Source organism: Haplochromis burtoni, unplaced genomic scaffold (assembly GCF_018398535.1).
Source record: "Haplochromis burtoni strain Fernald_Lab_line unplaced genomic scaffold, NCSU_Asbu1 Contig_19, whole genome shotgun sequence".
Lineage (NCBI taxonomy): Eukaryota > Metazoa > Chordata > Actinopteri > Cichliformes > Cichlidae > Haplochromis > Haplochromis burtoni.
The window spans coordinates 4,030,424-4,053,900 of record NW_024582380.1 but is presented as its reverse complement, the minus strand read 5'-3'; the positions used below and the strand labels follow the sequence as shown (position 1 = coordinate 4,053,900).

The 23,477-nt window shown below is 39.4% G+C and overlaps 2 protein-coding genes across 8 annotated transcripts; one reads left to right on the top strand and one right to left on the bottom strand.

The window, feature by feature from the left end:
* The first annotated feature begins 741 nt into the window (after positions 1-741).
* On the top strand, positions 742-14,835 carry tnip1 (TNFAIP3 interacting protein 1). 7 transcript variants are annotated; one of them, XM_014331839.2, is made up of 18 exons: positions 742-859; positions 5,095-5,277; positions 7,174-7,317; positions 7,437-7,525; positions 7,700-7,759; positions 8,389-8,598; positions 9,359-9,453; positions 9,820-9,982; positions 10,246-10,338; positions 10,460-10,525; positions 11,868-11,999; positions 12,116-12,244; positions 12,327-12,461; positions 12,546-12,671; positions 12,834-12,917; positions 13,312-13,527; positions 13,777-13,873; positions 14,150-14,835. In XM_014331839.2, the coding sequence occupies exons 2-18, from the start codon at positions 5,130-5,132 to the stop codon at positions 14,245-14,247; spliced, it is 2,085 nt and encodes a 694-aa protein (XP_014187325.1). In that variant the 5' UTR covers positions 742-859; positions 5,095-5,129; the 3' UTR covers positions 14,248-14,835. The 7 variants fall into 7 exon arrangements, with proteins under 7 accessions (XP_014187325.1, XP_014187324.1, XP_014187327.1 ...); XM_014331838.2 differs by lacking the exon at positions 742-859 and adding an exon at positions 3,913-4,125; XM_014331840.2 differs by lacking the exon at positions 742-859 and adding an exon at positions 3,914-4,125 and having other exon boundaries at positions 8,428-8,598.
* A 1,158-nt stretch (positions 14,836-15,993) lies between these two features.
* gpx3 (glutathione peroxidase 3) lies at positions 15,994-22,611 on the bottom strand. Its single transcript, XM_005916392.3, has 6 exons — positions 22,585-22,611; positions 19,674-19,832; positions 18,153-18,303; positions 17,928-18,045; positions 17,341-17,440; positions 15,994-16,525 (listed from the first exon to the last, which is right to left on the bottom strand). Exons 1-6 carry the CDS (start codon positions 22,594-22,596, stop codon positions 16,304-16,306), a joined length of 762 nt encoding a protein of 253 aa, XP_005916454.2. The 5' UTR covers positions 22,597-22,611; the 3' UTR covers positions 15,994-16,303.
* Between the last annotated feature and the right edge of the window lie 866 nt (positions 22,612-23,477).

Here is a 23,477-nt window from a genome sequence, read left to right as displayed (position 1 = left end):
TAGTGTTTCAGCTCATTGCATATGTGTGAGCGCAGCTGTTGTCGGGCCACTGCAAGTTAAAAGAGGAAAGAAGAAAAAAAAGATGTATGTGGCGAGGAAATCCCCTGCAGTACGCCAAATCCAAGGCAACAAATAAGAGTCTGCAGCTCTTGCTGCTCTCAGTGGCACACCCAACTTGAAATTGCTCTATTTGATCATAATTACAGGAGATTAAGAGATTACTGCAATAACACTTTGTTAATGTCAATACATACACTGTTCTTGAATTTCCCTTTTGATAACGGGGGATTTTTTTTTTTTTTTTTTGCTGTAGCAACGATGAGCTCGTACTGCATAAATTAAACAGATTCAAGTTTACATATTTCAAAGGTGCTCAGTTCTCAGAGGGAGTCGAAGATATTGCTTTAGCCGTTGACTTCATGTTGTTATAGTTTTCATAACTGTGGTTCCTTCATGCAAACAAGCCAAGCACTGTTCTGCATGTAGGCCTACCACACTGTGCATACACACTAGAATAAGTTGTCTTTGCATTTTTCTCTGTTATACTTGTCACATTATGTGCCCAGTGGCTCTTTTGTATCATTCAGTATTGTAGGTTTTTTGCCATGCATCCTTATATGAAGCACGTGCATGTGCTGCAAACTGCAAGCTGCTGCACATAAACGATTTAAATGTATACAGCTTTCCATTCATGTTGGCAAAGGCAGGCCAAACAGTTGGACACACACCAGGTTCTGAGCCTTCAGTATCAGGCCATTTTATGGGTTATGGGAATTCCCCAAGTCTCACAGTAAAATCGCTTCCCCCAATTCACCAGTTTCCTTAAAAAGTGCCTCTCCGATACGAGCTAAATGTGTGGGTGAGTTGTTGTTTATTTGTTTTAACATTTGAAATGTAAGTAAAGAATATTTTAGATGTGTGAATATTTATAGATATGTGATTTTTTTAAAATATAGTTTTGGGTGGGTCAGTTTTTGTTCTCAGTTATAGGCTGCCCTTTGTTTGCAACAGAATGTTTTGGGCAAATGGAACAGTGAAAACATGCATCACGCTAGAAAAGAAGAGATTTGTGATAAATATTGTATAAAAATCTGTTGTATATACTGACCACAGTGTATATTATCATTACTCTCAAAACTTGTTTTGCGTTTGTTTTTTCCATTTAAAAACAGTTTTCAATACGTTGTGGATTATAAAAACTGAAGATAAAAGAACTCAAATTATACTTTAAAACTGATTTACTCACTATCATAAAAAAATCTGTTAGTATCTATTACACACAGGCCTAGACGAACTGTATTTGTCAAGCTAATACAAAGTCTTGGATTTTATAAAGTCTACAACTTTTTTTTTTAACTAAAATTGATGTAAGTAACCTGTAAAATGTTAAAATACATTTGTATCTGTTGCCAGTGATATGTAGCCCAATTTTTGAGGTTTTTTTGCATTGCGATAGAGTCTCAGCAGCAATAATGTCCCTGATTTAATGCCTCGAGAACGATGGCTGGTCACTACTCGGCTAACAAAAGGACTTTTTGTATTAAGTAGCACAGAACTAATGACTATCAGCTGCTAATTTCCACTGCTGGGAGATGAGAAAGCGTCCCTGTCTCAGCAGGGTGAGGTGCCTACTCTGTGCTACAGACAAAAAGGGTTTAGAGAAGGGCTCAAATTTGAGGATTGCTCATTTAAAAAACAAACAAACAAACATACCATGTGTTCATTCTGCTAGCTTTGTGCAGTGCTTTAAAATATTGTCAAATGTTGGTGGGAGCATAAGAAAAAGTGTGCAGTTTGTCACCCAGCAAGACTGAATGATGGGTGACATTTCCTGTATCCTCAGGCCTGTAGTTTTTGTTTTCTTCTGGCAGTCTCAGAGTCATCAGCCTGTTTATCATTTCTGCACATCACAGCAGCCCGAAGTGGAAACACTTTGCACCAAAAAAAATATGGGCAATGTAAATGTTGGCAGGCACAGGAATGAGGAAAAAACAACTTCTGTGTGTGTGACAGCCACATGAGCTGTGCTGTTGCTTTTTCCTGTAGACACTAAATGGCTCTCTGGGGACCACAGTCACACATTTTTACCAGACTTTTATGGCCAAAGGGATAGATACCCTTTGTGTGTGCATATGTGCGTATGCCTATTGTTTCATTGTTGTACGTGGCTTTAGTTGAAGCATGTGATTTTTCACTTGACTTGAAAAGGGCATTTATAGCTGATTTGTGAAAGGATTTTCAAATAAGGCGTGTTGTCTTAAATCACATGCTGTCCACCCACTGTCTCTTGTTTTCTCACTTATTCTCTTTCTTTACAGTAAGATTTTCTGTCAGAGAAGTTAAGTCAAAGACATCAATGAGTAAAAGGAAATTCTATTGAAAGTCAAGCTGATTTCTCTGTTAAAGCAGTTTTAACACTAAGTCAGTAACACACCAGTAGAGTTTTTACATGACAGGAAGTAACAATAATAGAAAAGCTAAACACAAGTATAAGATTAGATGAGGTTTGCTATAAATTATGTCATGTATGGCAGTTTTACTTGTTATTTGTGTAAGATTTTTATTACAAATTACGCAGGAGGCTTCTTAGCCGGGAATATCCTTGTGTGGTTCAGTGTGATTGTGTGTAGCCACAAGCTGAATGATCAAGTATCACACTTTGTGTTTCCAGCTACCAGAGGAACAACGTAAATTACTCCCTGAGGAAGAAACATAACCGCAGATTATCTGTTCGTTAATTCCCACAAGATGTCACTATTGCTCCAAGTGATTAAGTTTAGCCTTCTTGGGGGGGTCTTCAATAAAATTGGGACAGTTCTGGTCAAATACAGTGAGCAATGTGTGAGAAACACGGTTTTAAGTAAAAGTTCCATCCAATAAATGATGAGTCTGTTAATTTTGCACTGTACACGTTTTCCTTGTCTAACAATATATGGGTGTTCCTCCTTTCCTGGGACAACACAGATATAACTGAAGTGGACGGTTAATTAAAAAGAGTTAGGTCAGCACTGAAAAAACTAATATTTGGGGTTGATTATGTTATAGGTACAGTGTGCACTCTTAATACCTCATATTAATGGACTGGAAAAAAAAGAATATAACTACTGTAATATTCACATCTCACAGGCTGAACTCTTAAACAAGCTCAAAAAACATAAAAGTCAGTTATTCAACTTATTTATAAAACATATAGTTCATCTTCATTTTATTTGTTATATCACAGTTAAAACTAATCAATTTCTTGATCAACTAGATAGTTAATCAGGAAATAGACAAAACACAGTGTGTTTGGACGTTTTTCAGGAAACTACTTTTTTAAAATGTATTTTTTTTAACCACATTTACGATGTGCTCATTTTTTTAAAAATGTAAACAAATGTTTAATTTATCCAGTGTTTCATTTGCATAAAAATGTGGATGGAATAACAAGCTTTCTTCCAGCTCTAAACTCATCATTACACATCTCTTAACAATAATTTAGTTCAGCTTAAAAAAAAAAATCTGCGTAACTCGAACTAAAACGTATTGCCCTCTCAGTTCAGAGGAAATATGTGATGCAATCACAGAAACCCCCACCAGCTCCATCTCTGAATTTATCAATGAGGGAAAAAAGTCACTGAGTGAAAAAGGTCGGGGTTTGTCTCATGACTTTGGGGGGATGGGAGTGGTAGTCGGGGTTCAGTGAGTACACAGTAAAAACAATAATAATGTTAATACGAAATATAATTAAAATGATTAAAATTCAAGAGAAAATATAGGGGATTTAAAAATTATTATTATTATTATTATGAGTCTTACTTACCATCGAATTATTGCATCATTCACTATTTTGCCATATATGGATATTGGTGCCTAAAAGTAGATCATGTGAACAGGTTTGGCAATTCTGGTAATACCGCCACGGTTAGAATACATGTAGAGCGTTTGCTCCAGTGTTTACATTAAGGTCAGCTGCTCCTGTTGGTGCCCCTCTGATAGAGCCGAGCTGCGATTGGCCACGTTGCTGTCAATCATCGCTGTTTACCAAACGTTGCGAGGTGGAATTTCCCAGGTTACAGCATAGACTCAGTAGACCACTTCCGCAATACATGTCTGGGCAGACGAGAGGCCACTGCGAGCTGAAAGGTACCGAGCAAAAAAAGCCACCTCTTTGTTGTTTTGGCTTGGCGTTTATCTCCGCGTTTCCAGCGATTTACCGAATCGATTACAGTCTCTGTAGAGGAAAAATAAGGGGAGTTTAGCACCTTCGTTTCCCGCACAGTCATCTAGTGTTAGCTAGCCGACAGCTAACGAGGATGTTGCTAGCAATTTGCATGACAACAGCGAAAACTAATATTAGCTTTCTTCAGCCAATCAAGGTAGCTGTCATTTGCTAGATTGTGGTGTATTTGAGCCTGGTCTCCTGGATAGATGTGTGTTACTTGGATTTGCATTACATTTTGTTTTGTTTTGTTATTTTTTTGCTCTGCTTTTGTTCCCTTTTTCCCAGGATAAGAACGTTGTAGTTGTCATATTATGCCATCACCATAGCTAACACATTTTTGCCATATGTCCGACTCTGTCAGGGTTCATAGTACAGCATTTGTCCTCTTAAAGTCGTCGTCGGATTTTTATTTTCCGTCCAACGTTTCGTTCATAGTCTACAGTCGTCCTGTTAGAAATGATAACTTAGAAACAGGTCGTTAGTGTCACGCTGTATAGTATAAAACAAAAAGCGGGTGGTATTAATGTCATTTGAGCATATTTGCTTTTACTTTCGAGCTCCTGTTATAAAACTTTATCTTATGTTCAAGTGTTCAACTTTGAGAGAGAGTACGAGCGTATTTGGTGATCTTGTGTTGTACCTGTTATACTTTCAAATCACCTATGTCACTGACACAATTTTAAGTCGGAACTTAAATATAACCTCACAATGTAAAAATTGCCAAGATTTCTTTTTCCAGTTGTTTACTTTTTCAGCCTGTTAGAAAACTCTTTGTTTTCTGTAAAGGTCAGCTACTCCTGACTTCTTCTGTGTGTTCTTGTGTCTCCTGCTGCGTAGCTTCTGATATTTTTGTTAAGTTAAAAATACCAGTTTGTGTCTTCTTTCCACAGTTCAGAGGACGATGTGTAGGAAGTGAGCAACTGCAATGGAGGGGAAAGGACCGTACCGCATCTATGATCCGGGTGGGAGTGAGGTCAAGGCCAGGGATGAGGCTGGAGGAGGGAGCAGCTATCGGCAGCTGCTGGAGGAGAACAGCATGCTGAGAGAACGGATGAAGGGACTTAAGAGCTTAGGTATGTTTCTAAAGACTAGTTATCTCAAGTTGAAGTTAAGGCCGTGTGCGTCTGTTTGTGTGTCAGTCCTTTTCAACTCCTGGGGGTGTGGTGATCCTTTACCAGAGGCTTGGAAGTTTGAGAGTTCTGTGCAGTATCTAGGATTGCACTCCTCTGGACAGCGACCTCTGACATTGTGCCTGGAATCTGCTGGAGCCATTCTTCCAGTCTTGGGGTTACAGCTCCTAATGCTCCTGTTACCACACTGCTCCAGTTTTTCTTTCAGCCACTGGTACTTTTTTGTTTTCTTGTGAACTCGCTTTCAGATTGTGCTCACCACTGGGATTACCACGTCTATCACTGCTGCATTGTGATAGACGAGGCTTTTTCTGCTCTTTGTCATCCACCACTATGGTTAGCAGCCACACGACTGTCTAGAACTTGAAGTCCCGTAGGACCTTAGGCTTGTTGTTCTCACCCATCCTTGGCTGTATCTCCCATCAAGAAGTGTGGCTTTTTATTCCATATGTAGCACAGATGTTCCTGTACACTATCCCAGCCTCTTGATTGTGTCGACAATGCACTACATAGTCTCCGGGGCTCCTTTGCACAGCCTTCAACGTGGGTACTTGGACTCAGTGCTGTTATTTCCAGTGCTCTTCTGATCTGCATGTGTCATATATTGACTCATGTGGCCACTCAGCCTAGTTCATGAGACCCTGAGTTGATCTTCCATGTTAAGGGGAAGCAGGTAATTGGCTGGCTTGTAGTTTGATGGTGTTGTACCCTTGTGGGGGATCCTTCATGCTCAGATTGTTCTGGCCTTTGTTATCCAGTGCGGAGGAATACCTGCTGTTAGCAGTCCCTTTTATTTGTGCTGCCAGGTGTCCATGGTGTGTTAGCTTCTTCATCTATCATCTTCAATTATTTTAGGTCTTGGTGCTGTCTAGCTCTTCATTCTTGAGGCTCGTTGCTGGATGTCTGCCTTTGTGATCTTGATTGGCACTTTTTCTGTGAGGCTGGTGCTCATAGATCCACCAGCCACTTGGCTTTGGTGTTGTGTCGTTTCTTCCTCCCAGGTGTTCTTCCATTATTTCTCCAGCCTACTTGGACTAAAAGTAGATCAATATTTTTATTATTGTGGCAGTGACATATATAAGCTCATTGGTTTTAGTGCTATTGGTAGTCGGGAGAGCTAGAGGTAGACCTGTGTTCACACCTACAAGTATCTCCTGTGATGGGATTTTGTCAGTGACTGAGGGGAGTTGTGTCCTTTGTTTCGAGTCTACCTTTAATTTGGTCACGATCTTCATCCTCAGCTCAGTAAGATGGAACATCTACTTCAGTTAGACTGCTCTTTTTGGCTCATTATGTCCGTAATACCACTGGATTTCCAACTTCGATGGTGGCTTTCTTTTGCTGATGTTAGAGCGCCGAGTTACCATGTGCTTCTTGGTCACAGTGGAAGCTCATAAAGTTTTTTCCAAAATTTTCTACACAGAAAGTTGAGATTGTTCAGCTTGAATTCTGTAGCAGCAGAAAGTTGAACAGACATTTTAAATAACACATTTGTTATTTAAAACAAATTTGACATAGGCACAAAGACAACATGTGATGTTGTAGCATCATATCTGTTTGTAGTCAAAACAAAATCCTAAAGTGTCATTCAGCAATTGTGGTGAAATGTAGTGAAACCTGAAAATCTGCTTTGGTCATCCAGTTAAAAACTCACATGCTAACAACGTGAATGGCTCAGTGACTAACTAAACGAGTCCTTACTTTCTCACAGAGTTTCTGTCACACGTTGTTTGCTGTTGTGCTGATATTTTTAGTGACAACAGGGTTTGCCAGTAGAAACAAAGCAAGATTAAGTGAAGGTGTTACTAGATAGAGACGAGCTCTCTCCAATACCTGCAGGTGATTTGCTGGAAGAGTCTCAGTCAGAGGCGTCGAGGCTTCGACAGCGAGTGGAGGAACTTGTGAGAGACAACGAAGCCCTGAAATCGTCCAGCTTCGCAGCCAGTTTGTGTATGGGAGGGCCCATTCAAACTGAGACACAAAGTAGGTTTCACATACTTAAAGGCAACGAAGAAGACTTTTCTTCACATTTTTGGATTATTACACAGTGTGGCCAGCATTTGGCTGATTGTTACCATTAATATTCATTTGGTGTATTTCAGGTAATAAACCCTGTTTACATACCACAGCTGAGCAGAAGGAGGAGCAATCGAGCTGTTTAGGAAAGACTCTTCAGCCAGAGAAGCCCAATGTAAATAATTTGTTTCTGCTTTCTGTTCAGGTAGAAATGACCCTGTTATTATTTTAAGACTAGATGTAGGCATTATCAGGGCCTAAAATATAACGTCCGACTGGAGAATGTTCACTTCGTCGTTGTTTTTTGGGATCATGTTCGAGTTGTGTGTGTGTGTATATTTTTTTATAGGATGCCATTTCAGAGTTTGAGGTGGTGAATATGGAGGGAAAGACTTCAGAGGCATTGACAGTACGTACCAGATGAATAGCTCAAATCTATTTGAATCATATGGTTATTTTTAGCATTTATTCTTTACCCTTTAAAAGGATATTATTTCGTATAGGTTTCGGTTTAGTGAGGTTAAATTTAATCATTCCTCTTTATAGCCATTTCCTCAATATTGGACATACATCCTTGGTGTGTTGACTCACCAAAAAACTCAATACTGGTAGCTCCAGCCTGAGTCAGTCAGGGGAAAGTCCAGGATTGTCACTGCCTAGAATTACACCGCTGATTCATTCACATACTAAATCCCAGGGGATGTGTTAACAGGACACGAGGCCAGTGTTGAGGTGAACATGTTAAAACCTATGCTAGTGGCCAGCCTGTCACATATTCTAACAAATTTAGCCAACCTTGCTATCTAAAATATATGTTGGCGAAAGTAGAAAAGCTAATTGTAGTCTGTGGAGAGTAAAAATAAACCCAACAGGACCAACTAGTTTGCCTTTGATACAAATCGGCTGCTCCCTTTCATAGAGAACGATGACTCTTACAGAATGGTGTTTTAAATAATTGAGATGTAATTGAGAACACGCTCACTGAGTCAGCTTGAGAAGAACAGGTGACTGACTGGTTACTTGTGTGGGTATCTTCAGGCCGGGTCAGCAGTAGGAGTAATTCCCCTCCTTCCTCAGGAGAACATCGAGCTAGCAAGCCAGCTGAAGAGGCTTGAGAGCTCATTCAGCATATTTGCTGAGGAGTCCAACCCAAACCAGCTGTTAGCGCACCTTGGCCGCATGGCTGTGGAGTTTCATCATCTTTCTTCGAAAGTCCAAAAGAATGAACAGAGGACCTCCCTCCTACAGGTATTGCGCACAACTACTGTGTCATAAAACTAAAAAAATGTGACAAATCACCACAGTGCTTATTATAAATAGTGATTTATAAGTGTTGTAATAGTGCAAGAGCATACCAAGTGTATATACAATGATCAGTCATGTTAAAGAAAAATATAAAATCTGAATTTTGTTATAGCAACTCGAAACTATCACGCTAAATACTACTGCTACGGCACGCTCGGCATAACTTGATGACTTTAAAAGCATTTTTGTGTGAGATTTGACGGGTCGCGAGAGTAAAACTACAGATGCAATAATACTTCGTTCGGACGGATGTGGTTTCAGAACTTGAAGAGTAATTTAAGTGTGTTTTGTGGTAGAACAAGTATTCTGGAGACTCAATAACTTAAAAAAAAAAAAAAAAACTAAAGCTGCACGTAGTTGGTGCTCTGTGTAGAACCTCTAAAACATTCAATAAAATATTTTTAAAGTCTCACTACTTTCACTACATGGAACATTAATTTTTCCTCAAAACCCTGTGGGCAACAAAAGTGTTATTTAATGGGATGAAAATAGGAAACTAAAGCTTGATTTATCAGATAAAACAGATGGCATTTCCTTATCTGTTAGATTATTACACGTGACTTGCATTCCGACATAATTTAAAACTCAACATAAGTTTATCTTTGTGCCACTGGGTTGATGGCATTTCTGGATATGTGATTGAGTACAGATAATAAGAAAATGTCAGAACGGTGTTTAATATTGTCCTCTCTTGGCTTTATAGACTCTCTGCGAGCAGCTCAGACAAGAGAACAATGAGCTTCGAAAGAAAATGGAAGAGGATCATCATATCAGGAATCGAGACTTGGAACAGCTGAGGTAATGTTTCTCCTTTTGATGTGACTGTGCTACAAATAAAACAATACTATCGCTCTGACATCTTGTTCTCTTTTCTTCTGATCTGTTTTTTAACTTTTTGTGGGACTGTTTTGCTTCTTATCGTTTGATTTTATGTCGAGTCAAATTCTCATTACTGTTAATAAAATATTTATCGCCTAATCTTTACTTTGCCCTTGATGTTAACAATTCAGTGCGCTTTCACTTCTGAAGGGGATTACTCCAGGGCTTTCTGGTGTTGTAGGTTCTTCCCAGAAGGCCTCCAGTAGCTGGAGCATGATGACGGCCATGTCTTAGAATGAGACCTAGTTCTCAAACACTATCATTTTCATTTTCATGCCGGTGTAGACAGGAAAATCAGAAACTTAAGGAGTTGGTCACAGGAGCGGCAGCAGCAGCGGCAGCATCTGCGTTGCCACCTGACGCTGAAACTCCAGAGGCCAAAGAGGAGCCGGTGAAGGAGGAATCTGCGGCTGTCCGACCCAAAATGGAGGCCACCACACCGCAGAAGGTAGTTTCAGTTTAATTAAAATTGATTTATTTAAATTTGTATACATACATTATTTGCTGTAGCTTCATATTTAAAACATTTCTATAAAGTTTTTTTTTTATTACCTAAACCGGTTTTTAATCTGTGTTCTTTTTAAAGACCTTTAATTAAATTATTCTCAATAATCTTGTGACTGAGAATTCCCCACTCGTGACCTCTTACAACGTGCGTAATGTAGTAATGTTGTGGATTTAGGAATATTTTATGTTCCCCCAACCCCCCAGAGTGGAAAAGCTGCAGAGAAAACCCCAACTAAACCTTGTGATGTCGAGGTGTATGAAAAGAAGATCAAGCTTTTGGAGAAGCAGAGAAAGGATGTGAGTCTTGCTTGCTTACTTTCTTACTTACTGCTCATCCTCTTTTGCCATAGGGGAAAGTCTGTGTATTTTGTTTCCTACATGTTCAGTGGTGTTTGTTTCGCTTTCTGGCTTCTTACAGGTGCTGGAGGTGAACAAGCAGTGGGACATTCAGTGGAACGCCATGAAGTCACAGTTTGAGCAGAAGGTACAGTAATGACTTTACAGCTGCTGTGACGGGTGTGGGAAGGCGTTACGGTGCTCTTGACTGCTTAAAAGAATTTTCAATTTTTTTAGGTTTCTTTTCTTTTTTCAATTTTTTTTTTTTCAATTTCAGGCCTTTCTTTTTTCTTTCTTTTTTTTTTTTTTCTTTTAACATTTTCAAAATATTGAATCACCTGCATCAGTTAGCTCTGTTTGGTCCAATTTAGTTCAAAGAGATGTTAAATGCTCTGTTGGACTTAAAGTAAATCACTTGTACCCAGTATGAGTGATTTTAACAAGTGTCAGTACAAGTGAGATACAAATTTCATTGGGTGTCTCTCCATAACACCACACTCAGTGATCTGTGTGTAAAATGGATTACATGCTATGAAAAGCTGAAACTTAACTAAAGAGTTCCACTGTATTCATTTCAGCATATAAAGAAGCTAAGGTTAGTTACCTGCGGGGTTCAAATATTGTCTTAATTACTTATTTTATGAATTAAAGTTGCTTCTGGTGTCTGTAGCAACATTTTTTCCAAGTGATGGTTGAAGTTAGTTTCAAGTGTTTTGCCAAACTAAGAAAAAATATTACTGATCACTGAGCATCGTGACATTAATTAGGTAAAATATCGTGATTTAACAGAAAAACAAGCAAAAAAAAACCTGTGATGGGTGAAGTGACAGATGGAAAGCATTTTATAATTTGAAAAAAACTTTAACAAACAGGACTTTGAAGTTTGTGTTTATGACTTGACAGAGAAGCAGCTGTGTATGTGTCTAGTTCTTTCTTTCTTTTTTTTTTTTTTTTTTTTTTTTAAATGTGCTTGTCCAGTGGAAAAGGTGCAATCTTGCAATAGCTTGCGATCTGAACATGCTTACCACAAGGCCTGTCACACTTCAGTAAGAATTCCCCTTACCTCTCCGGTACCCGCTGACTTCCTGCTGTGGTGCAGTCAGAGGGCAGCAGAGACACACAGACGTACACACTCTCACACTGACACTCACACACCTATGTTGTGCACACCCACAATTATGTATAAACCTACATTCACACTTCGTTCAGACAGGGACACCGTGCAGCTTTGGGTTATAACCACAGAACCCTAGATATATCCATTTGCGTCACTCGGTTCGTTCATATGTTACACAAAAACAGCAGTGCGTGTTTGCGAATTTGATGGCTTAGTTTTCTATTTAGATAACATTTCTGAAGCTAATACCGGAGGGTTATTACTTAATCGGTTTTATTTATTATTAGGCACTTTATGGCAATTTATTTAAAAAAAAATGGATCTTTAACAGTGTGATCATTTCCTAAACTAAAAGATTGCCACTTTTCCTCAGATCACAGACCTCAGACAACGGCTAGCAGAGTCACAGAAAACTGTGCTTGAGCTGGAGGCTGAGCGGGAGCAGAGGCAACGTGACTATGACAAGAAGCTGCTGCTGGCCAAGTCCAAGATTGAAAATGTCCAGGTGAGAATACAGATGTGAAAAAGGCCAGGTGAAACAGGTCTAAACGAAAGCAGGGCACAGAGTGACTGTGGAACAGGTGTTTTTAAAGCCATGGGGTGTGTGCGCGTTCGTTCCAGGGGGAGAAGGAGTGTTTAAACACTGAGACGGCCGAGCTGAAGCAGAAGATCCGCTACTTGCAGGATCAGCTGGTGCCCCTCAGCAAACAGAGAGAGTACCAAGAGAAGGAGATCCAACGCCTCAACCGAGTGAGTGTGGAAGAGATGCAAAAAGAGTAATCGGGCGCAGGGACGTTTCTGTCAGGGTAACATTGATTTTTGTCTTATTCAGGCTTTAGAAGAAGCCTTAAACCTACACTCACCTTCATCCTCCCAACAACCTCCTGGCCAGGGCAACTTTGCAGATGCGGCCAACAACTTTAAGAAACAGGAGCTGCTCACTCAAATTGCTGTACTTAAAGAACAGGTCAGATAAACAGAACATTTACACACACTCCTGCAGTTACGTGTGGATTTCCCTTCAGCTGCTTTTTCTTTCTTTGCACTTCAGGTAAAAATCTTTGAGGAGGACTTCAGAAAAGAAAGGAGCGACAGGGAGCGAATGAATGAAGAGAAAGAGGACTTGAGGCGGCAAGTTGAAAGACTTCAGGGTCAGATTACTAATTTGACCAATCAGGTAAGATCGTGCTCATGTAACATATTTTTTCCCCCCTGTATATAATGTGACCAGGAAAGCTTTAGCTTTTGTATAATTTTTCTGCTAGTGGCTATTCTAGCTGACCTGCCCTAATATGAGGTGCTTTATTTTTCTTGTTGTGTACTTGTTGGTGTGGCGCAGCTTCATCAGGCGCAGAACGAGTGTCAGAGAGAGCGTACAGAGAGATGTAAGCTGGAGAGACTGCAGATGCAGCATCACAAACAGGTACTGCTAGTGTTACATATACACTGAAATGGTGGATTAAAGGGCGCTGTCACACTGAGTAGGTGAAATATTTCTTCAGTGTGGCTCCTGAAAAGAAAGTGCCAATAGGCTTGCAGGCTAGTGCCCCCTAGTGACAGAATGGTGGAAGACTAGATTGACTTGACTGTAGTAGGTTCATGCCGAACGAATCACAAGAGCCTCACTGCAGCTAGCTTGTTTCGGTCAGTGCATTTGGGAGCAGCGAGGTGAACACTGACACGCCTCAGTGGGAGGCAAAACCGCAGCAGGGTTGAAGGTCAGCAGCGTCCCGTGCCACAACAGGGCCGCTGCATTCGCTGAGAGTAGCCACAAAGCACTGATTGGGGATCACATGTGTACTTGTGATCCCTCGTAGGGGCAGCAGCAGGAAAGACGTACCTCAGACCCCACGTCAGACTCAGTGAACGGCCCGCTGAGCCCTCCCTACTGTGGTCCCTTTGTGCAGGTGGGACCGCAGGGCCTTGAAGGTTGGCCCATACACTTCCCTCCCCGGATGCCCAATGCAGCAGGTGCCGCAGCCGCAGCCGCCGCAGCACCACCCCCTGTACGAGACTTCCAACCCGTTACCCCGGTAAGGGCGCTCTAAAGCCCCTCTGTCTTTGTCTCTGGAGTGACTCTGGTTCACTGAAGAAACAAGGCTTTCTTTTTTTTTCTTTTCAATTTCTCTCTTACCTCTACTTCCCTTACTTGCTGGGGGCAGCACGCTTACATTCAATAACCAATATTAGGTTATGGCAAAGACTTAAGGGCTGCTGATTGCGACGAGTAAGAATAGAAATTTGAACACAATTGTTCTGTTTTTGTTTTTTTTTTAAATCAGGGTTTTCCTTGGCAGTTGTCATTCAATCAACCTGAGAGGGGGTTGAGAGGGGCCAGAGCAGTAGGAGAAAGTTCACGACCACCACCAGAGAATGCAGGTAAGATACAACCAGTCATATGTAGTTTATTTCTATTGCACAATACATGATGGTGTGTATTTAAACAGATGTACTCTTAAAATGTAGTGGAAAAACAATGAGCCAAATTTTGTCATTAGTTATGCTTAAAGTTCTTCAGCTCAGAGGTGTAAACTATAGTGGGGTAAGGCTTATTTATGTTCATACTGACTATTAGCAGCACTATCCGTCCATGCAAATCACCAATGATTCTTTTGAAACATGATTTAGTTGTGCATGTTACTTTGGTGTCCGTAGATCAGTCAGCGGCGGCAGCAGCAGCAGCAGCGACAGGAGCACCTGGAACAGGATTTGGAAAAAGGGAGCGACAGAACATTGACCCTGGAAAGCACTAAAGCATCACCGTACCCACTTAAAAGGAGCCTGGGTAGTAGCATGAAATCAGTTTGTTTTTGAGTTGACAAGGTGTGATTTGATCTATAATTTTCCTACTGAACTGTAGATATCCTATTGTAATGTTGTTTATACTTGCGTTTTATAAGGCTATTTGTGACGCTATTCTGAATATACACATGAAATATTGTTTAATTTTTTTTTTTTTTTTTTTTTTTTAAATCGGCAACTTTAAGTCATTTGTTAAATAGGTTGGAGTAATTAACATAGATTTTTTTGTTTTGTTTTCCAGACAATATACCTATGTGATTGTCTATCTGCAAGTATGTAACAAGTAGTTTGTTACTTGTAGGGTCACAGGAAGCCATTCCCCAGTAAGACTAAGACTACATATACTCATTCCAGCCATGAATGATTATATAGGTACACTGAATCATAGAGCTTACAATGTGAATGTTAATTGATTTGAGGGTTTTCAGTACCATCGATGTTATAGAACTGTCCCATAACTGTGTAACTGTTCAAAAGTTGTTGAAATACAAAAATTTTGGGAAATGAATTTTGATGGTATCATACCAAAAAAAACAAAAACAAAAAAAAAAACATGATTGTGATTACTGATAATTTATTTATAACCTGCTGTTTTGATAGTTGCATTGACTAAGTGTAAATCATTGTCTTTAGTAATGCTGTTCTTTCTATGTTGTTAGTGTAATCCCAATATATTGTAGCTATTGACATTGTATGTTTGTATCAGACACAATACGCAGTACATACACAATCTTTTTTTTTTTTTTTTTTGGTTATTTCTCCCCCATGATGATGGACCTAATCTCATTAAACACTTCGACTTGATTTGACCACTCATTCCGATATTTATGCTCATCTCACTGCATCCTGTACCACTGCACACAGCATATCCCCAACACAGTACCAAGAGATTACAGCAGCAAAATCTTAAGGCAGCAGCCGCGTCCTCATATACCTGTTATGTCACATAACCTCGCTGAGTTGTACTTACCAGTACAAAATATCCAAATTCGGCTCAAGGAGCAGAATGAGGACGATTTTCATCAGAATTCGTAGGCCGTGGTTAAACACCCAGTTACAGCAGTACAGCCACCCCAGAGGATAAAACCCTCTGTCGGGATGTCTCGACTTTTTGTTTCCATCCACTTCAACAACCAGCAACCCACACCTTGCCGACTGACCTGTGAACTGCTCTAACGCAGTCAAAGTCGCAATAACAGATAGCGGATCCACATCTCCAGGTCACACTATTAGGAAAAAGTTAAATCTGATCTCCGAATCAACAAGCCTTGCCTGTTTAAACTGAATGCCAGTTACAATTACTTAGTATAGTGTATTTTGACTAGTCAGATGAAGGGCTTCAAAAAAAAAAAAAAGGTTTGAAATGGCTTACTTTTATCTAGCAAGATATCAACAGGGAACAAAATCAGGATGGGCTAGAGCTGAGATGAGACATTAACAGAATTGCACTTTGAAAGGTATGCTGTAATTTATGGCAGATGTATTTTCCTGGTTTTTAGCCTTTTTTCTTTTTTTCTCTTTTTTTTTTTGCTGTAGGAAAAAAGCACATGTGAGACTTTTTGTATTTGACTGGCTTAATAAATCTATTCTAAATGTCTCATTAGTATCTTACCGTGTCTTGTTCCACAGAGTACATCGTTTTTACCTTTCTGTGACACAACACTCATGTTTGTTTCTCAAAAAACTGCACAACAGTGTTATTCTTGATGATTTATTGAAAGTAATTAACATTTAGACAGTAATGGTTAACAAGTCCTGAGATGGGAAGATGACATGGTGCTGTGGGATTGCAGGGCAGCCTGAATGCACTGAAAGGCTGGCCTAAACCCCAGATTCCAAAGAGGCACCACAGAGTTCCTGTTTTCAAGCCTCCTCTTCATTCAACATGCCATCTTCACGGTACAAGAAACTGTAACATTACTCGTTTTCAGGCTACCTTAGTTCTAATCATTTGCATCTGATTACACTTAATTCATTAGACAAACAACACTAAATGATCGATCACATCTAATTAAAGACATCCCTTGTGTATTGTTCGAGCAGGTATCTCCGGATGTCAGCTCGGACCACAGAAACTTTGGTGGTCGGTTGCCACCTCATCACTGGCTTCCCATCCATTCCCACCAGAAACTTCTCAAAGTTCCACTTGATGTCACTAATCTTTAGAGGCTCCCAGAACAACCGGCCGTACATGGGACCAAAGTCTTCTCCGACAGCGGGGCAAGAGCTCTGCGTGGCACAAAGAACTTTTAAGTAAGACTCAGAAGAACACCGCTCAGGGCCATATGTTTTCTCTGCCTTTATAAATGCTCATGAAGGCATGAATTATATCTAGTGCATCCAGTCTGTTTCAAATACAGTGGGGCAAGTAATTATTTGATCCCCTGCTGAATTTCTAAGTTTACTCTCTTCCAAACAAATGAACAGTCTCTAATTTGGTTTCATTTTAATAACGAGGGACAGTCTCCATTGATATCTACCCAAACAAACCACATTGCATAACAGCTATAAACTTATTTGCATGTCATTGAATGAAATAAGTATTTGATTTCCAATAAAAACCAAGTTACCAAGCGGCAGCCAAGAAACCTAAAGGATCTGTAAAGCGGAGTGGCCCAAAATCCCTCCTGAGATGAGCCAGTGACCAACTACAAGAAACAGCTTACCATGGCAAACAAGGTTCCTTAACCAAGTAGTAAGTCGTGGTTTACTTATGGATAAAATACTTATCCGCTCAATGATATGCAAATCAATGTACAGCTTTTATTTAATGTGTTTTTTTCTGGATTTGTTGGTTGATATTCTGTCTTTCTCCGTTAAAATGAAAATGCTAAAATTAGGAAGCTTATGAATTCAGCAGGGTATCAAATTATTTTCCCCACAGAATATAACTAAACACATGTAAAGAGTCTAAGCATTGAGAGCAGACAGTAGCATTCATAATATACTTGGAAAAAAATAGTTTAATAACATGTAAAATACAAAATTTAAATGTAAGTTTCAACTTACAAAGACTCAACTGAATTTCACACACAGTTTCTTACCTTAAGGAAAGTATAAACCTCTTGCTCATTTTTCCCATTCACATCACCTTTCTCAAACAGCAGGAAGTTTGGAACGAATCCATTGCCAGGCCTAACGTATCTGGAATCCAGAAAAAGGACATCCTATCAGTGGACATGCCCCTGAGTACTTTGCTGCTTGGCAGCTGCCCTAGATTCCCTACAAGCCGAGTAAAGCCACATAGTGTATTGCAAAGGCTTTGCTATGGATCTGTGATGACTGATGCAATCTGAGACATACGTTCTGGGTGTGCTGCAGAGACTCTCGAACAGAAACTGCCAAAAGATGCTTTCATGCTTTAATGAAGTTTTGTTGATTGACAGAGGATTTACCGTTATTGCACATTCCTGTCTACATGCTGCTTTAAAGCTTCTCACCTTACAGCACATATATATTGCGATAAGCGTGTGACTCAATACTAGGGAATTTAATGTTATCACATCAAAATCCTATCGAGTTCTCTGGAAAACCATGACCTTCATCGACCCTAATTCATTCATGAGTATTTTTTAAACAGTGTTTTCTATGGGGCAGACTTGAAGTGCAGTGAAAGACAAAGATTTCTCACTTTAAACCTGGCAGGATTTCATGCCTTTGCCCTGGTTCCTGTTTTCCAAACTGGTTGCAGGGGAAGCCAAGAATAGTTAACCCAATTGGGTTCATCTCCTCATACAGTGCATTCAGTTCTGATGAAAGAAGAGAAAAGAGTTCAGGTGGAGAAACCTTTTCCCCCCACCTCTTTATTTCTTTTTTAACTACAGCACAAAACAACGCTGCCTGTACCATCTCTTACCCACATACTGACTGGTGAGTCCTCAGTATGTAGCCACGTTGACAAAGAGGACAGCCTTGCCTGCATAGTCACTGAAGTTCACAGTCTGACTACCATTTAGAGTTTTTGCTCTGTATTTGTAAATGGTGCCTTCCACGGATGAGTTGCATTGCTGCAGATACAGACAAAAGGTCGAAGCAGTTATGGTTGCTTTAACTTGCTAACAGCCTATACAGTTAAGGTGAGCAAGAACACAGAGAGTCTGAACATGAATTGCTTCAAGAAGAACACAATGTACTCTCAGACTTCCAAACAGCACACAATATATATTGAAACACAAAAACCTGAAGCTGGACTTAACGTGGACATAACCTCTCACCTCACACAAATGTTTATGAGGGGTGTGTTTAACCTTTTGTTCAGTCACCCTTAAAATGATCTGCCACAGTGAGTGACTGAAAAATGACAATGTTTCATTTGCGTTCTTGTAGTAAATGTTTTTTCACCTAATGACCAATATAGCAAACAATTAATCACAGGCAATCAGCCAATAAGTAGAAGCATAATGAGTGGCAAATATTTGCAGGTACAGAACTTGCCATTAGTAAGGAAGATATTTATTAGTCTTATGTGATGGTACTGGCTATCTTCGGGATCGGGCGTCTCACTTGGACAAAACAACACATAGGAAAATCTCATTATCAGCTACTTTTTCGTCCCCGTCAAGGTCAAATAAACAATCACCACGACAGTCTGACCATCCACTACAGATGTCAGGAGTTTGTTTGCCCAAATTGATCCTGAAGCTTTAACCAAATAAGCAGCATCAGGGACAGCTGCAATACTTCCCCTTCTTCCCCCTTCATACCTGCGTTGTTGTGTGGGCAACAGAGCTCCTTACAGTAAACATCAAGCTCTGTGTCAACAGGAGAACTCTGCTGACAAACAGTTAAAGGGACTTTAGCTGTCAAATTACCCTCACCCAGCCAGAAATCTTTACGTGAAATTACCAATGCAGCAGATGTGACTCTATATAAAATGGGTATCACAATATTCAAAAACATGAACGCAGAGGGCCATTACAGTTCCAAATGGCTCTGTTTTAAGCTATTCGCTTTTGTTGATGCACTTTATCTTGTCATTATGGCTGATGATTGCCAGATGCTTCCTTAGACGGTCATTTTTCACAATAAATCAGCACAGCTTGGAAAAAGGATGCAATCATGCTTAGAAATTCACCAACAAAAGAACCCCAGAGTAACAGGTGTTTATGTTTCTATTCAAAGGCTTGCTGTCCAGCATAAGCTTGAATAAGCAGTAATAAGCAGAAGTTATTGAAAGAGATGTGTGTTGAGCACAGATAGTGAGCAATTGGGGAAGTTATTGTCGCTCAAACTTCCTCACAATTTAACGCAAATAATTTGATCTTTGACAAAGAACATTCTGGAAAACACGGACACAGGGCCAAGCAAACAACAGCAAGAGTAAAATAGACCTATGCTGTGGAAGACTGTTTTTCCATGAAAATCAAGCAACACTCACCTGATAACCTACAACGTAAACAGGTGAGCCGGGTAGCAGCAGACCGAGCAGCAGTAGCGGTAACACAGCCCACATCGTGCAGTCCTTCCCCCAGACGCGGTGACTGCTCTCTGTGGATGTCTGTCTTCTAGATAAATGAACTGGCTGAGGTGTCGTCATCTGTTGACGTGCACCGATTGTGAGCGCGGATGAACGTGTCAGTAGTCTCCAGGTCAGAAAAATAACTATTCATTCTTAGCGCTAATGTTGTGGGCAGAACAATGCTTGCGATTTAGTAATCAGTGGTATGGTGGCCTATATATGCCAAACAAATAATAAACAATTACAAAGAACAAACAAACAAACAGGAAATTCTTATTGTATTCGTCTAACCAAGATTTAACCCACAAACAAGACAGGGAACACGTTACATATACACAAAGAAAAAAATAATAGTAGATGTACGTTTATGTGTGTGATGTTGTCAAAGTTATCGGGGATTTTAGACACCTTGAAACCGCTGCAAAAGTTAAAGAAGAAGTACAATCCTGATCAAAAGTTTAAGACCACTTGAAAAAAGGCAAAAAATCATATTTTGCATGGCTGGATCTTAAGGTTCCAAGTAGAGCTTCAGCTTTAGATCATGATATATTAATAAGAAAACTGGAACGTTAATGTGTCAGAGGGTTAGTTTTAAATTGGGTCCGGAGTTATTTAAGTGACAGGAAGCAGTTTGTGAAATTAAATGGTGGTTGCTTGTGGTGTACCCCAAGGGTCAGTTTTGGGCCCAAAATTCTTCAACTTATAGATTAATGACATTTGTAAAGTGTCCAAAGTATTAAAAATGGTTCTCTTTGCTGACGATACTAACATATTTTGCTCTGGTGATGATATGCAGAATTTATTGGATGACATGACTAATGAAATAAGTAAAGTGAAGTTCTGGCTTCATAAAAACAAATTATCATTAAATTTGAATAAAGCTAAAATTCTGTAATTTGGAAATAGTACAAATACAAATGCTAAGATTCAAATAAATGGTGTTGATATTGAAAGAGTAAGTGAAAATACATTTCTGGGGGTAATAATAGATGAAAAACTTAACTGGAGAGCTCACATAATATGTATTCATTCCAAAGTATCACAAAGCATTGCAATATTAATTGATGCAAAGCAGGTATTAGACAGGACATCACTTCATATTCTCTACTGTTCACTGGTTTCACCATACTTAAGCTATTGTGCAGAGGTCTGGGGCAATAACTATAAAACCACATTACATTCACTTTTTACTCTTCAAAAAAAAAGCAGTTCGAATCATCCACAATGCAGGTTATAGTGAACATACAAACTCACTATTTTTGCAGGATGAAATATTAAAAATTGCTGATCTAGTGAAATTCCAAACAGCACAAATTCTATTCAAAGCAAAAAATACAGAACTACCAGGTAATATTCAGAGTATGTTTTTTTTTTGAAAGAAGTAAGTTCTAATTTATGGAGGACCACAAACAATTTAAGGGTTTTTTGTAACTTCAAAACAGGGAAGGTATGTACTACAAGAAAAAGCATTTGTGTTTCTGTGCATAGAGGGAAACTGTGGAACAGTTTGAATATATAACAAATATAAAACAGTAAAAAAAGAGTTATAAAGACATGATCTTCTTGAACTATAAAGAAAGGGAAATTAAGTGAATGTCTCTATTTACAAAATTTCATGATGTGATATTATAGTATATAGTATATCAGAAATCTGTTCACTTTTTATTTACAGATTATATAAGTAAGGAAGCTGACTAAATATTGACTGATAACTTATGGCAAAAGGGGTGGGATTAAATAAGTGTGTACTTCTTCCCACTCCCTTTTGACATGTAAATGAATCCGAACAGAGGCACTATTGAAATGTACTGACTTTATTTTGTATAGTATTTTTTCTCTAATTTTCTTTACTAAATGTACCTGTATATTGTTTACATGTTCGAAATAAATTCACAAACAAACAAACCCTGCTTATGCAGTTCAACAACCTGGCCACGTTCAAAAAGGGAATGTTTTTTTGCCTTTGCCATTAGAACGTCATGACAGTGTGACTACCTGACAGAAAATGACAATGAATCCACAGTTTTGCACAGATTTGGATTGCTTCTTGTTGCATGTTGAAGCTCTACTTGGAACCTTGTTAAGTTCCACAGAAGACAACTAAAGTGGATGATGACAGAATTATTTCCATGGTTAAGAAAACCAACTTTACAGTGTTTATCCAAGTGAAGAACACTGGGAGAGCTAAGACTATCTTGTGACACTCTACAATCAAGAGACACCTTCATGAATCTCTAACTTACTATTCAGACAGAGAGCATGAGGTTCTGTGTGCATGGCCTTGGATTTGTGTGTGTTTGACTGTTGGATTACTATTAAACAGAACACACTGGAATTAAGCAACAGGGGGCACATTACACTGAACAAATCAGGATCTTTCTGCTTGACTTATCAAGCCAGTTATGCAAGATTAGTTTACCCTAACCGAGGACCTCTCTTGTAATGTGTTGTTTTTCTTCTGTTTGGAGGATTAAATAATCATGTCTCGTGAATCTGAGATTGGAAAAATAAATACATGTAGAACTCAGTGTGTATTGAATACAAACCAGCTGAGCTGCACATCAATATTGAGTTGTACTTTCAAATCTGCCACAGCACCGACATGGCAGCAGCTTTAGACACTATAGACTCAGCACTAACCTGTTGTGTTTATAGTAGTTTATAGTGTCAAATCTCACCTATTAACAGAGATACTGCAGTGTGACATAGTTTCAAAAGTGCATATGTTACTATAACTGCTGCTATAACTGCAGTCAGTGTGCTTTGAATGAAACATTTATGCTAAAGTAAATGAATAAAAAGCTCCTGCGGTGTTACAAGTTGAACTTACCCGAATCTTCATGAATGCATGAGAGCTAAGCGGCCTACTGTTGGTTTATTTTATTCATGGATCATTTCTCTTCCTCTCTCCTCTCCGGGATCAGCTGTTGCCATGGTGAGCTGGTACTTGGCCATATGCCCTGTGGGTGGCTGACAGGAGTCTTTGCAAGCCTGTTCGAGTGTATCGCTCACTGTATTTTGTACACAGCGTTCGGCTCAGATCTGCAGGCCAGAATAAGTTGTTATGCAGCGGGGAAGCAAGAGGCACCAGAAGGGCCAAATATCCCATGAATTTCTCTGGTTAAGGAGAAATACTGAAATTTAATTGATTATGATCAGTTGCAAGGGGCTGTGAGGACATGAATAAGTGCACATACAAATACTTTTATACAGTATATATAAAATAAAATACAGCTTTGTCAAAACTCCAGGTAACACAACAGAAACTTGGGTGCAGATTCCTGCCATATCTTCTTTGTGTCATCCTGAGATATTCTTGGACTTAATCATTACTGTTTAAGTAGAGCCAATTATAAGAAAAATGTGATTCTTTCTAATATTATGTGGGAATAAGGGAAAAAAATATTGTTTTTAAATCTTAAAGTTTAAAGCATAAAGATAAAGACCTACACTACTGTAGATGCTTTAGTATTGCATGGATCAGAATTTCACTGTTTTTTTCCGGGTTTGTTCACAATTCCATCCATTTTGTATGAGATCTACAACACTGCTGACTGGAATGCAGCCCCAAATCATGACAGAGGCTCCACTGTGTTTTACTGATGGCTATAGACACTCACTGTTGTACCTCACCCCAAACCTGCTCCAAACATATTGCTGATAATTTGGACCAAAAATTTAAAACTTGGATTCATCACTCTGCAAGATCCGTTTCCACTGATT